The 16,407-nt window shown below is 36.6% G+C and overlaps 1 protein-coding gene across 4 annotated transcripts in view; it reads right to left on the bottom strand.

Moving 5' to 3' along the window:
• Positions 1 to 9,450: 9,450 nt before the first annotated feature.
• Positions 9,451 to 16,407, bottom strand: part of LOC131439084 (transcription-associated protein 1) — a 112,629-nt gene continuing 105,672 nt past the window's right edge. For all 4 annotated transcript variants that reach the window (XM_058609673.1, XM_058609671.1, XM_058609672.1 and 1 more), the window contains 2 exons: positions 10,192 to 10,834; positions 9,451 to 10,127 (listed from right to left, as the gene is read on the bottom strand). In XM_058609673.1, coding sequence (XP_058465656.1) covers positions 9,543 to 10,127; positions 10,192 to 10,834 — 1,228 coding nt within the window. In that variant the 3' untranslated portion in view covers positions 9,451 to 9,542. The remainder of the gene's footprint in view (positions 10,128 to 10,191; positions 10,835 to 16,407) is intronic.

Here is a 16,407-nt window from a genome sequence, read left to right as displayed (position 1 = left end):
TAATAAACAGATATTTATGCAAAAAAAATGCGAAAATCGATCATTTCTTCTTGTGCGTTGGATAGAAGCAGACGTCGTGGGAATGATTTAATCAACCAGCAACTTCAGAGAGTGCACCTTCTGCGTGGTTAAAAACCTGAAACGCTCAGGTCGCAACTCTCATTTGGACTTCAGTCGTCCAGCGGAGCAGTTGGCAATGAAAACAAACTTTTTGCGTGGTATAAAGCCTCAAACGCTTAGGTCGTGCTTTCATTTGGACTTCAATCGTCGGGAGCAGCAGTCGTCAATGCTTTCATTTGGACTTAGGTCGTCAGGTGGAGCTGTCGTCAATAATGAGAGCAGACCTTTTGCGTGGTATCAAACCTCAAACACTCAGGTTATGCTCTCATTTGGACTTCGGTCGTCAGGTGGAGCAGTTGGCAATGAAAGCAGACCTTTTTACATGTATATATATAAATATATATATATATATATATATATATATATATATATATATATATATATATATATATATATATATATATATATATATATATATATATATATATATATATATATATATATATATATATATATATATATATATATATATATATATATATATATATATATATATATATATACTGCGACTTTTCAGCGCTATTATATACATGATTTGGTTCTTACCATGAGGACATCATTTGTTTCCGCAATTCTGAGATTTTTCTGTAGGGAAATTTCTAAACATACTTGTATTGTGTAATGGGGAAAAGGAACTTATATACTAACTTACTAACTAATACAGAGAGCGAGTCGATTCAATTGAAGATTGCATCGCTTTTTGTCGGAATTTGCTTATAATATTATGTGACATTACATCTAATGGTTGTACATTTGTGAGTCTGTGTAACTCATTTGTACTAAACCAGGGAGGACGCTTCAAAATCATTTTCAGAATTTTGATCTGAATCTTTTGAAGCGTTTTCTTTCTGGTGGAACAACAACTTGACCAAATTGGTACTGCATAAAGCATGGCTGATCTGAAAATTTGTTTATAAATTAACAATTTGTTTTTTAGACAGAGTTTAGAATTTCTGTTTATAAGAGGATATACACATTTAATATATTTATTAAACTTTGCCTGGATTCCTTCAATGTGATCCTTGAAAGAGAGTTTTTTGTCATACGTTAAACCTAAGTATTTAGCTTGATCAGACCATGTCAATTCCAAGCCATTCAATTTGAGAATGTGATTATTGTTTGGTTTAAGTAAAGAAGCTCTTGGTTTATGAGGAAAGATAATTAATTGCGTTTTTGCTGCATTTGGTTTAATTTTCCATTTTGACAGATAATCACTAAAAATATTTAAACTTCTTTGTAGGCGACTGCAGATCACTCTTAGATTTCTACTTGTGGCTAACAGGCTTGTGTCGTCACAGAATAGCGATTTCTGACAACCAACGCTACGCTCGAAGCCTGCGGAACACCGGCAATTCAGATTTACAATTCTGATAGCTAACCTAAAGAGTACGATCAGTTAAATAATTTTGAATCATTTTGATCAAATAAATAGGAAACTGGAAATCAGACATTTTTGCTATTAAACCTTTGTGCCAAACACTGTCGAATGCTCTTTCTATGTCTAGAAGAGCAACTCAAGTGGATAACCCAGAAGATTTATTTGATTTTATCATGTTCGTTACTCTGACAAGTTGATGAGTAGTTGAATCTTCATGACGAAATTCAAACTGCTCTGGCAAAAAAATTGAGTTCTCATTTATATGAGACATCATTCTCAACAAGATAATTTCATTCGCGTACGGTTATAGGTTAAAGATGCACGTGTTTTCAGAAAAGTCGATAAAAACGTGGTAATCAAGAGTCGAGGAAGTAGAAAGTTACCGGAGAAATGACAGAACCTGGAGATCCAGATCCCGGAGGCGGATCGACGCAAACGAAGGATTACGGAAGACAATGGCAGACTTATGAGTACGAGAGCATCGACAAAGGACTGTACAGATTAATTGTGCAACTAACAGAGAGAACTGAGAATGTTGTAATAAACAAGCTCGCCGTGGGAAAAATTCTGTCACAGAATAAAGGACTATTCATACATATCCGGTCCGGTTCAGTGCCGGCACGACACCGTGCACGGATACTGATATTATTTCATTCGTTTTCTATGCACGCATTCACACCTATTCGGCACCGTGCCGTTTCAGTGCAGCTCGCTGTCAGTGTAGCGTCCGTCCGGCAAACTCAAATTCGTCGTCACCGATATTTTTTATTTTCACTGAAGTCGGTATGTCATTGAATTGGCTGTACCGGAACGGAAACAGCACGGAAACGGAACGGAAGGGTTCCGATAAAAAAAGAACACTGACGGCGCACTGAAGGCACTTTCACTGAACCCTCACGGAACTGAAATGTGTGAATGGTCCTTAATGAATACAAGGAAAATATCCTCAACCTCAAATCGATGGGAAGAAACAAAGTGCTTGTAATCGTAAAAAAATGCAAATACAGCAAACCATATGCAAGCTAACCAAGCAATTTGGAAACAAAACTACAAAGCGTATATCCCGAAACATTTTCTCACTTTTTACTTTTTTATTTATGACTTCTGGTCAGTCAGTAATTTTTACTTTTTTCGGTATTTTAACGATATCAAACTAACTAGAGATTATAAGAGGAGAAAGAATATGAAATCATAGAGCCATAGTACTCAAGGAAGAGCAAGGATGTGAAGAATAAAGAGCGGAAAAGTGAGACGTGACAAGGGTCATTTAAGTAAGCAGAAGGCTTCTCGTATCTAAACTTTTACCTTCTACCAGAGGAGTCGAACTTAGGCATCTAAAGATACGAGTCATCCGAGTCTCTGATATGTCAGAATGTTTCTGACATATCAGAGACTCGGATGACTCGTATCTTTAGATGCCTAAGTTCGACTCCGGCACATGGCACATGGCAATGTCTGATTTCCAGTTTCCTATTTATTTGATCAAAATGATTCAAAATTATTCAACTGATCGTACTCTTCAGATTAGCTATCAGAATTGTAAATCTGAATTGCTACCCGTACGAGCCGGTGTTCCGCAGGCTTCGAGCGTAGCGTTGGTTGTCAGAAATCGCTATTCTGTGACGACACAATTCTGTTAGCCACAAGTAGAAATCTAAGAGTGATCTGCAGTCACCTACAAAGAAGTTTAAATATTTTTAGTGATTATCTGTCAAAATGGAAAATTAAACCAAATGCAGCAAAAACGCAATTAATTATCTTTCCTCATAAACCAAGAGCTTCTTTACTTAAACCAAACAATAATCACATTCTCAAATTGAATGGCTTGGAATTGACATGGTCTGATCAAGCTAAATACTTAGGTTTAACGTATGACAAAAAACTCTCTTTCAAGGATCACATTGAAGGAATCCAGGCAAAGTTTAATAAATATATTAAATGTGTATATCCTCTTATAAAAAGAAATTCTAAGCTCTGTCTAAAAAACAAATTGTTAATTTATAAACAAATTTTCTGATCAGCCATGCTTTATGCAGTACCAATTTGGTCAAGTTGTTGTTCCACTAGGAAGAAAACGCTTCAAAAGATTCAGATTAAAATTCTGAAAATGATTTTGAAGCGTCCTCCCTGGTTTAGTATAAATGAGTTACACAGACTCACAAATGTACAACCATTAGATGTAATGTCACATAATATTATAAGCAAATTCCGACAAAAATCGATGCAATCTTCAATTGAATCGACTCGCTCTCTGTATTAGTTAGTAAGTTAGTATATAAGTTCCTTTTCCCCATTACACAATACAAGTATGTTTAGAAATTTCCCTACAGAAAAATCTCAGAATTGCGGAAACAAATGATGTCCTCATGGTAATAACCAAATCATGTATATAATAGGGCTGAAATGTCGCCACTTGTGGCTGAACACCCAATTTAAATCTTAATAATTTAATTTTAACTCATAAACCAATAAATAGTGCCCTAGGCTTTGGATGATGAGCTACAGGGCGCGTACCCCCCTTTGGTGGATGGGGGTGGGAGTCAATTTATACTTCGTATTGACAAAGTCGGACCATACCGAGACCGATCGATCGTTCGCTTATAAAAGTAAAAAGATGAAAATTGTTGTGTTATTTGGATCGATCTCGGAGTGGACAGGACTAATACTGCTTGAAATTGACAATAGGTCATTAGGTGGTTTCGAGCATTCTTATGCCTGGAATTGATCACCAATTTGAATTATCTTGATCCAGTTGGGAATAATGTTAATATATCATATTCGTCCTGAACTTGGTGAATTTAATTCAGAAAGAAGGACTAGTGTTATCAGGAATAGGGGTAAATTGACATCTTATGAACCGTTAAGGAACTCTCAAACCTTTCCGATCCGGTTCGGTATCGGCACTAGTGTTTACAAGTTTCAATGACGGCAAAACTGATTAATCAGGTGTAAATACACTCTCAAATCGGGAAAGGTTTGAATGTACTTAGATTTCTCCAACTTGGACACAGATGTCACCTTCTAACTAGGAGTGTGAGATGTGTGTTTCTGGAAGAGAACGGTTCGCGTGGACCATTTCATGCAGTCACACTTAATATTTCTTCACGAAATACATGTAGTTCTTGTTTCCTGGATGCGTGCTCAACACTAGAAGGCCCAAAACTTATGGCGTTTTTCATTGAGAAACACTGGTGGCGTGGATTGCTCTGGTTTTGCACTTTCGAGCAGAAATGGCAATGAAACACCGTCAAAATGTTGCATTTCTGCTCGAAAGTGCAAAATCAGAGCAATCCACGCCACCAGTGTTTTTCAATGAAAAACGGCATTAGTATAGACCTAAATTGCTCAAAAGCAGTCGGAATGATTGAATGAGAGAAAGTCAATAATAAAAACTGTGACAGAATAAATAAAAGCTAGTGAAATGTGCCTTAGTGCATATATCGTTAAATAAAGAATTAAAAAAGTTCACAGAATTTTAAGCAATCCTTCCATTGTTTACATATTGTGAATTTCCTGGGCAATCTGGTGTTAAATGCGCATCCTTACATTATATCATTTAACAAGCTTACTAACACCTGATTTTATTTTATTTTATTTTCTTGACAAAAAACGAGCCTGTTGAAATAATGGATTATCATCGAATATTTAAGACCAAGGAAAAGACCCTAGAATGCTCTCAAGAAAATGAAGAAAAATAGGTATTTTATATAATTACCTAACTTTTGGTAAGTAAAATGCATTACGATTTTTACTATCACTTTTATTCTTATTATTATTATAATTATTATTATTATTATTATTGTAATTATTATTATTATAAATCTTATTATTATTCCTTTAGTCTTGATAATCTATTAGCTTGTGATATTAACAGGTTTCTCCGGTATAGTAAAAAGCAATGCAATGGGGCAAAAGGAAACGTAACGTAACATCGACAAAGATAGAAACAATCAGAATAGATTAGTTTGGATAGTGTTAGTAGACCAAACATAACTACATTGATTTAGGAACTTTAAAGTAATAATCGTAAGCACCGCTTCAGACATAAAAGACTATATAGGAAAACAGAGCCAAGACCGAAGCGGATACAATTTTTGCATACAATTTGCAAAGTTTCATCGACGAGGACATTTAAGACATAGAAGCAGTTTTTTTATAATAAAATTTTTATTTGGCTCATTTGCTTTAGCTTAACGTGGTCGATTGTCTTGTTGTTATAGGAGAAGAAGAGACGCCGTATTAAGGGGGCGGCATACTCCTCTAGAGTTAGTAAAGGAATGTGAGGAGCGTGAGATTTACAAAATATCAATGGCCCGACAGTAGCTTTCAAACGAGCCCAAGTTTGTTAAAATCGGTTCAGCCATCTCTGAGAAAATTGAGCGCGTTTAAATATCTTCGAAAAGTGCACACACACAGACATTTTCCGATCTCGTCGAACTGAGTCGAATGGTATATAACACTATGGGTCTCCGAGGCTCCGTTCGAAAGTCGGTTTTTCCAGCAATTCTAATACCTTTCTATAGAGAAAGGCAAAAAGAAAATATATAAATAGAAAAAGTAAAAAGAAAAAGTTAGAAAAAATACTTTACAGTATGACCCGGCAATCTGTTAGGTGAGTTGATCTTTCACTCCTCCGTTGTGGCTCATTGTGACCTTGACTCAGGATTGTACGGCTGCGATGCGGGTAGCAAACAATGGATGGATGTCCGCTGCTGTCCGAGTATAACACAATAGCTGTCGATACCGTCGGTGCACAGGTAGAACTCACTTGCGGGGATGCTGCTTTTTATCACTACGGTGTAATGCCTATACTACAGCCTTTGCTGTGCTAGGCACCTTCGTTTTGCCGATGTCGATTGTAAGAAAAACGCGTGTGTTCACTTCGAACATTCGGTTACGAATGACACAAAAGCAGTTGATAGGATGACAAAATACCAATACGATACAGACGCACGACTCAATGATTGACTGGTTACAGGGTGAAGCACACACTTCCTGCCCAAGTGACAAATTCTCTGGCGAACTTGCAATAGAAGATATTCGTATCTTTCGTTGCAAATTGATAGCCGTAAAGGAATCTGTCGCTTGGGTTACATGCTGGAGGATTTCCTCCTTCGTTACTAGTGTTCATTTGGGCACCATAGCCTAGTTCGTCCGGTATGGAAAGTGCGGACCGTTGTAACCACCCCCCTCGGCCAGAGTAGCACATAACGGGAAAAAAAACTCATAAACCAATAAATAGTTATTTAAAAAAAGGTCTCAAATTTACCAACGATCTTCTTAAACTAAACAACGTTATTTTTTGTTAGTAAATGTCCCTAATCAAACTTTATTTTTAGATACATTCCTGCAGTGCGAAGTACGTGGAATCCCGAATCACCTATGCTCGATAGAAATCTCAAAAATATTTTTAAGTAATTTCTGGCATGTTGATCATGATAATTAAAGAGACTACTAGGTTTTGATATGTTCAATAATAATGTTTCGGCCTCATTTAGGTTTCAGTAACCTGTGTCTGTTTATATTATCAGCATATTATCTCCAATCCTGGTAGGAATGAATCATTTTTTTTGGGCAAATCAAAGCACTATAGTCTGGGTCCCAGCTCATTGCTCCAATCCCGACAATGAAAAAGCCGGTATTTTTTCTTAACCATTTCATCAAGACCATTGGAGTTTATATTTATTTTTATGTTAGCCTCCTTCCTCTTCCATGAGTTCAACTAATAGCTTACTTTGAAGAAAAGCGAAGTACTGATACCAACAAACTTAGAATAGTAATGAGATCATGTACAGTATATACAAAAATAAATGTTTTGTTGTAATGTAATTTATACCAGAAAACCGTTTGTTAAAAACAGCGTTTTTGAATACATCAACTAATAAATACCGAAATACTAATATGATGTTTAAGGAAACTAGTAGTAATATGTTTTAATAAATACTAACCACAGTGACTGTATTCGAAATATATTATGTTTAAAGTACTATATATGGTGGATGCTACGGCGAAGAAAAACTAATGTATATTCACATGTTTACGTTTCGTCTTCGACTCATCAGTATATTGCCTCATGAAATAAACGTATTTATGAAAAAATAACAATATCTTATCATTTATTTCAAATATCAAGTTTGTAAATTCAAACCCTACAAATATTACTTTGTCTAAAGTTAGTTAATTTTAAACAGTTTTTGCAAGTTAAATTGAATTTTTTTTATTAAAATAGTGACATTAACGCATAAGTAAAGAATCTGTTATTTTTATCATAATACTGATTGGAACAAACTAATCCACTGCAGAAAATCAAATATCTAGTTGTAGTTTAAATCAACAATATTTGCTATATTAAACTAATTTTTCTTTTATCACTAGTTCAATAGAATAAATTGTTGCGTGAAACGATTTAGTTACAATCACAAATTTAGTTACAATTACAATATTTTTCTCTGCGTATACCTTACCCTAATCACATTACAGTTACGTTAAAAGTTATGTAAATTGTTTTCACCCTACTTTTCACGTAGGTTTTAATTTATTTCATAAAAAAGCATAGAAGTTCAATGGCTGAAACCACCAGCAATCGATAACATCATGGGAGTGGGTTTGTAAGGCTTACAAAACCGGCTTAGAAAATCAAAATCACAATTCTGTAGCAGACCCTGTCAGCTTGGAGCGAAATCAATCTTCAGTTCAGCAACGCCATCGCACGGCATCACATTCAACATATCATGTCAATTGTATGAGTGCGAAGTGCTGCTGATTTGACGCAAAAAAGGATGTTGCCAATGATTTGTTCGGGAAATGTGAGAGCTGGATATCTTGTTAATATGATGTCTTTGTTTGTAGTAAAACATTCTGATTAAAAAAAATTCTCGCGAATTTTCAAACTACTTACACTTTTAGGACTCACTGTTCGTTATTTTCAATTTCGAATTTTCCCACCGGAAATTCACATAGATTATTTGACGTTTGGTCAATTCACGTAAACCTCGTGTGATTAGCGGCCCTTACACGAGAATTATTTTTGTCATTTTTAATGATGACTAAGTAATGATATTCCAAATTTGCATAGAAAACTCGTCATTAGCGGCCTTTACACGATTCATTTGAAAAAGTCATTACTAACAAATAATATCATTTAAATGAACGTGTATGGTGCAGTAATGACGAGTTTTCTATAGCGGCTCTTACACGAATCATTAAAAATGTCATTACTAAAAAATACTATCATTTTGATGAACTTGTATGGTGCAGTAAAGACGAGTTTTCTATCAATTTTGAAATACATCATTACTTAACTTAGTCATCATTAAAAATGACAAAAATGATTCTCGTGCAAGGGCCGTTATTACTGCACCATACACGTTCATTAAAATGATATTATTTTTTAGTAATGACTCTTTTAATGAAGGTCCGTATTCTATTCATTTTAGTGGGTATTCGCATAACATTCATTTTCGCCACGTAAAATATTTAATTTGATATGAAAGCATCTAACGTGATTTTTCAAGTAAATAGAACGTGAATTTTTATTTGAGTGAACGAACGTGTACTAATTCTTTTTCTCTCTGCTCAGATACAATACCGGAACGTGGCCGACAGGTTCTTATTTGGTTTGCTAATATTTCTCTACTGTAAAAATACAAGTAAGATCCTCCGGCCGCAATACACTTGTGCCAACGTTTTCATTTTATCACACCTCGAGACATTTGTTAAAGTCAATTTCCGGAATAGCCTTTAATGCGCGTAGCGATTCACGTTTGATGTCTTTAATGCTGCGAATGCTGCGAATCGATATTGGTTGAATTGTTGGTGAAAAATGGTGAAGAATCAATGCAGTATGCGACGGTGCACTATCGTGGTGCACAAACCAAGAGAACCAGTAAATAATGCAGCATAATTCTGAATAAAGGCGAAAATATGTCATCTCAAGTTTCTACTACAATATATTGCATGAGTTTTTATATTTATTTGAAATCGAATTCCTTGAATGTTACAATTTCATACGCTTTTTCGAAACACTGAAGCTATTTTAAATCATTTACAGCCAAGGATGCCATGTTGGATCCATTCGACAAAGATTGTCTGGATTACTGGCAATCTGTACTAATGTGCTCATCCGGTTTACTTCTGAGTTGTCGAAACGAGCTAAACAATTCAAACGAGCCATAATGTTACTGACTGCTTTATTCACTATATTGATTACTGTTTCCGAATCAATTTCGATCACTGGATTCTCTTGTAATAAATCCGTGTTTTGATCAATTAGTTTCTCGTCAAGAATCCGTTTTTTCTGAACTGCGATAATTTCATCTCGTAATATAGCCCTCAAAATAGTAGGTAGTTTGAAATTGGGCTGAACCAGGCAACGTGCCGTTGCAACTGTTGAGGCCGTTGCCGGACCAGAAACTCCTATTGTCGATAGAAATTCCACAATATTAGGTGTAAGCCGAAATGGAATAGGTCGATTTACGTCCAACAAACCAGAATTGTCATCCACATCAAATTTAAAATACGAAACATTCATTAGCCCAGAGTCTTGATGAAGGTACATCATATCAGCATTGAGGCGAGTAAGATAGAAAGCATATTCCATCAAACATGATAATGATAGTTGAAGTGTGAACTAAAAAGAGATGTTAGTAATATAAGACATATATATATAAGAAAATTCCAAACTTGTCAGTTACCATTTTACGAAACTGCCAATAATCGCTAGCAGAACAAAAGTTTCTTACAGCCCAATCTTTAAGTATCGTCTTAGGGATCATTGTGGCTTGAACCTCTCTAAAAATATCTCTTAATACCGTATGACTTGTTTGCGAGCCGCGTGCTTGCACTTTAGCTAAGCGTTCATAATACCGTGCTATCGGAGCATCATGTTCTATGTTAAGCTTAGCACATCCAGTTTTGTAAATGTCTAGCAGTGATATGCTGGATGGGTTATCTTCTACAAGACGCATCTGTGGGGAAACCGCCACCACCCTTGGTACTGTTATGTGAAGGAAGCGTTTTGATGTCTCCTTTTGCTTTGCAAAATAATTGTTTAACATTCTAAGCAGTTGCAATACTCTTTCTTCTCGTCGTGCATCACCCAGCCCAGTATCATTAACTACTAGATAAGGGTAAATCTTTCCATTTGTTCCACGGATGTATAATCGCCTAGCGGCAGTATTATGTTTTTGGACAATATCAACCCTCGGCATAAATCGTGCTATCCTAATGTGATAATGTGAATGTTTAGGCAGCAGCAACTCACCAGGCAGTTCCACTTCAGCTGTCTTTTGACTGAAATTCGATAAAAATCGACATTTTTCTTCTATCAAGAATGATCTGAAAATAAGTAAAGAAAAATAAGGTTTTACAAATGTACGCAATGATATTGGTTTCTACTAAATACCGATGCTGCATCGAAGTAATGAATAAATATATTTTGTTTATTACATAATGAGTACGGATGGTGCTGATCTGGAGTATGACGCAATGACATATTTTTTTGAATTTTCATTGTTGTAATTTATTTGACTAAAATTTTGCATAAGCATTATGTATAACCAAACGAAACAATTTGCATCAGCAGTTTGCCATTTCAACTCTAGCTTTACTTTTCAGAAGGCACTAAGCAAAAATCTCTTGGAAATTATCAAAAATATATATCCCAGAAATGGTAGTTTCAATCGATTTGGTATCTTCAGCAATGTTTTAGGTAATTATAAAGACTATGAAAAAATGTGTAGTACTGTTGAAAAGTTTGTCTTGTTTTTTTTTAATTAAAAATAACACTTAAAATTGAAATACCTAAAAAAATGTATTTATGATTTTTTTATAGATATGTTGTAGCTAAAGTCCAAAATAAAATACTGTCAAATTTAAAAAATAGAGAACTAATATTTGCAAAAGTTACAAATTTTCTAAATAATATAAATTTTGCTACATACTACCGTGTGTTATCCCGTAGATAGCGAAATAGACAAAAACAAAAGTCTCAAATCAGTATCGTGCGGCAAAAGCAGATGGGTAGAAATAGACTCGTGATCATTGTATGTGTTGTATGTGTTGAATTTGTTTCCGTCGATACGGGACTGTAAGTGAATACCGTAGTGGCTAAGTAGAGCGAAGCATGCTTAGTTTCGTCCAATCAATTGGACTTTCTCTTCATGTGTTTTCATATGCAGGGTAGTTTAATTGGTAAAACAATTTCCCCGGTTAGGAGTTAGCTACGGGTTCGCGTCCCGTCTCTGCGGTAACATTTTCGCTATTTTCATTACATCATTGTGTTCACATGTCGGTTTTCCAATCTGTTTCCCGTTAGATACTGATCATATTAAAACTAGCTCAAGGCGGCTTTACGTCTTAACAAAGCCTAAAACAAAATCGTACACAGGCATGGCAAAAACACGGATCCGTTCTGCACGGTACTCACCATCACTCGTGAGCACACCACCAGGAGTATTGAATGCTACGCTTCGTGCCCGTGTTGAAAAACACACACCGAACGCAGTAGAAAAAGCACCCGTACCGGTGGTCGTGTAATTGCCAAGCAACGGTGTTTGGATTTTCGGGCAGCACTGAAGTCGAGTGTTCCTGACTTCGGCAAACACCGAAGCCGAGTGTTTCCGATTTTGCCATATACGTTGCTTGTACTATAAGCACCTATAGCGCCACGGTATGACGAAAAATGCGTTTGAATGATTAATTCTTTTTTCATTAATACGCGTCTGATTGAATTCAATTGATTGACAATATAACCAAAGCATGGGTGCTCTTCGGTGCCTTCGCGAAATTGAAAACACTCGGCTCCGGTGTTTAACGAAACTAAAAACACGCAGTTTCGGTGTATGCCGAAGCTTGAAACACCAGCGCCGAAAATAAAACAGCGCCACGAGCACCGTGGCTTCGGATATTGCGTTTCGTGTTTCTCTTTGTGCACTGGCACACAATGGCATTCTCAATACACGCGGTGGCGGTGGTTATATGAAGCACGCAGTGCAGTGCAGTGTTTGGACATGCCTGATCGTACATACTACCGTTCTCGATTTTTCCTGATCATACAAAAATGTTGGTTTTTAAAGTTACCCATGTTTGTATAAAAAAGAATCTTGTACTGCAATAAACAAGCTAGTGAGAAAAAAAAAGTGATAGGTAAGTGATAATCAGCGAAAACAAGAAATAGCTCAGAATTAAAGAATGAAGTTCCTCTCGAAAAGTAATATAGCCAAATTAGTTGAACTAGAATTTGTTGAAAAAAAGGCGGGTGGGTAATGTCAGAGACATAACTGGATGTCGTGAATACGAAAACAACTGACATGTTCCTTAACACTTCCGAATATCAATTAGTTGATCAATTGTATGAATTATGCACGCATTCCCCTTTTCCACATTTTTCGCAAAAACAAAGAAGGCTTCACTTGATCTCGATTACTGTGAATTTCACACAGCGAAAAGTGCACAAATCTAACCAAACTGTTCTAGATTTGCACTAAACTGAGGATATTTCCTTTTGATTTGCGAACAACAAATCCTAATAGTTCTTCAGAAAACTTTTAGAGCCATTAGAACGACTGATTTGGTGTAATGCTCTCCACTATTGCTTTTTCATCCATGCAAATGACTGGCAGCTGTGACGTAATCGCTCTTGTCGGAAGCGAAACTAGCTTTGCAAACGGCACAAAATACATCTGCTCTCATTGGCGATAGAATCCAAACTGATTCAAATTTTGTTAGGAGCTTTCTTTTACGTGATTTCGTTTGTAGCTTTTTCACTAATGGGCGATCCTAACGACTATAAAAATAGCCGCATACAGAATTTTAATGTCGATTATTTCATTTCGGATTTGCATAATTTATTGAAAGAAACTATCAATATGCTGTAGGGATTCGTTTCTAGCATTCAGAAGGACCAAATAGAGGAACTCATTACGATATTCACCACTTTTCGGAACATTTTTCTCGAACGATTTGTTGTACAGCAGCAGATATTTTGTTCTCTTCCTCAGAACGCGTTCTGATTGGCTGGTGTTGACATGGGTCAAATGAGACAGGTTTTTCAATAGTGTACTATTGAAATACTTCAATGCTTTTGCTATACACGTTTAAGTTGAAAAATTTCGATTCTATTGGTAGTTAGATTGTATAAATCCTTCCACAGATCACTGAGCTATGAGCTTTCAAAATACGAGAAAGGCAAACGCGCCTTATGAATTATCCTCTTTGATACTCGTTTATACCAAACATTTTAGAAAAGTTTAATTTTGAACTATTTGAGATTATGTCACACAACTGAATATTTTATCATAAAATTGTGATCATATTTCCGATGGCATGTAGCAAAAATTATTTTGAATCGTTAGATACAGCAAGAGATATGCACGATTAAAAACTTATCACTCTCTCAGAGGGTAAATTTTGAATAGGCACCCCATAGTAAAGTAAGTCGTATTCACGACAAAAAATATGCTAAGTAAAAAAATTAAAATTTGCGATTCATGTCGTTTTGAGTTAAACAAACGAAGCGATGACTTATCGAATAGTGAAGAGAAAGATTCTTGTATGGATGTTCAGATTCAGGAAACAATACAAGGAACAGCAGAAACACCTATAGAACCAACAAATTCCAACATGATGTTTCTCAGTCAAGAAACATTAGAAGCTACGTCAGCAACATCAATATAGACAACGGCCTCAAACGTTCCAGAATACAACCAAAAAGTTGATATTGATATTTTCAATGAATCAATCAAGAGTATTACCGTATTGACAAAACAAACATTAGTTCTGTTAAATATATTGTGGTGAAATATCACGAGCATTAGTTTTGATGAAGAAAGAACCAACGAGTTGTATGAACTAATTGAATAGGATAAAAAAAAGTTTTCCAGTAACGGTACGACAAGAGCTAAACAATTTCAATTCTTAACTGCCTAACTATGCTCAGAAGGCTGTGCACTTGAGCCAGTGGCGGAACGAAGAAAATTTGACGCCCGGGGCAAAATAAGATTTGCCACCCCCATCGTATGTTTAGTGAGCAAAAAAAAACGAAAGTTGTATGTTACTCTCCATCTCCAGAAAGATGACTTGGACGAACAAAAAAAAACAGCGTTGGGGTGAGAGAAGCGTTGCAACGGCGTGTCCCATTCTCGTCCCTCGGCACAAGGACTGAACCGCGGCTCGTCCCTTGGCATAAGGACTAAACCGCGATGAGTGACGGCTGGTCGCAGAGTTAGCGACAGAAGAGCAGACGACGAGAATGACCACCACAACGGTAAGTCTGTACAAATCTATTAATTGCATGCACGTTGCTTCGTTGTCTTTAGCTCATATAATGAAAATTTAACAACAATATAAACACGTGAAAATTCCGTTTTCTATAGTTCTAATTGCGTTGGTGGACGTTTACAAGGCTTAGAGATAATACTAAATAAACTGTGGGTAGTGATCGTACGCTAAGAGTAAAAAGCTTTTTACTCTTTGGAGGTTTTTTGCACTTCCGTGGTTTTGATGCACCGGTCGATGAGAACGGCAGCCGCTCCTAGAATAAAGATTAAGAGCGACGTGTTTTTTTTTTAATTTCTTCTTTCTGTCCTTCAATACCTTCACTGTTACCTGTGTGGAGACAGTTTCGTGCCATGACATATTCTTTTAGTATTAATTCCCCTCCCCCAGATGATAAAATGGAGACAGCTGTCGACAGCAAGCCCCGCATCAAGAATTATCCCGATGGGCTTGCACTCCCGGCTGGACTGAACAAGGTTTATTTCCGGCCCATATCAAATAGCAAAAAAATTAATATTCTCCACCTATCAAAAGAGCTGACCAAGTGATACACTACTGTTCAGAATATTGACAAAGCGCGCCATGACAAGATTAGGATCTCTTTAACCAGTTCAGAACAGGCTAACGAGATCGTTCAATGTAAACTTTTTACGCGGTAGTATCGTGTGTACAGTGTACATCCCAGCTCGTGAAGTCGAGATAGCCGGCGTGATAACCGATCCCAGTCCGACTTGCGATGATGTTCTTACTTAAGAACGATAAGATACTGGATTGCAAGCTATAGCATGCAGTGTCCATCGCAGGGGACGGTACCAAGTCATACCCCCATTCAGACTCGTATCGGGTTACTTTCTCCGACTCGACATTGCCAAACTACGTCCTCATGGACCGAGTTCGCCTCCCTGTTCGCTTTTTTGTTACGCGTTTAATGAACTGCACCAACTGCAAGCAACTGAGACACACAGCATACCATTGCAGTAATAAGCCCCGTTGTGCAAACTGTGGCTCATGCGGATGGCTATTGTGGTAAAAGTAACTGAAAAGTGTCTCTACTGTATGGAGGGCCGCATAACCTAATGGCATGTCCCGCGTACAAACTGCGAAGAGATAAAATGAAGCGTTCCTTGAAGGAATGTTCCAAGCGTTCCTTTGCTGACATGCTCAAGAGTATCACCTCTCCTGAACAGTCAACGATCATCTAAATGCTTATCAACTGACGAAAGCGAGTCTGAAGACCCATTGGAAAATACATCTTTGGCGGTCCTTGATAGCTGTATAAAGAGGAGAAATGAATCCTGATGGGCCTCCAAAAAATAACACCTTGAGGAAGCTCAAAGCTCCGAAGCAAAAAGTATAGGTGTGTAATGTCAGAGACATAACTGGATGTCGTGAATACGAATAAAACTGACACTTTTACTTTATACTTCCGAATATAAATTAGTTGATCGATAGTGTGAATTGTGCAAGTTTTGTCCTTTTACACTACTAGAATTTGAAACGATACACCTAAACTACAGTACAGATTAGTTACATTAAACATTCTAACACACAAATATTACGAAATAACCAGTATAGTTCCTTATCATAAAATAATGGTGGTTCTGAAAAGAACCTTTTATGAAGGCGTTCGTGAT

Source organism: Malaya genurostris, chromosome 3, assembly GCF_030247185.1.
Source record: "Malaya genurostris strain Urasoe2022 chromosome 3, Malgen_1.1, whole genome shotgun sequence".
Lineage (NCBI taxonomy): Eukaryota > Metazoa > Arthropoda > Insecta > Diptera > Culicidae > Malaya > Malaya genurostris.
This window is presented reverse-complemented; position numbering and strand designations above follow the sequence as displayed.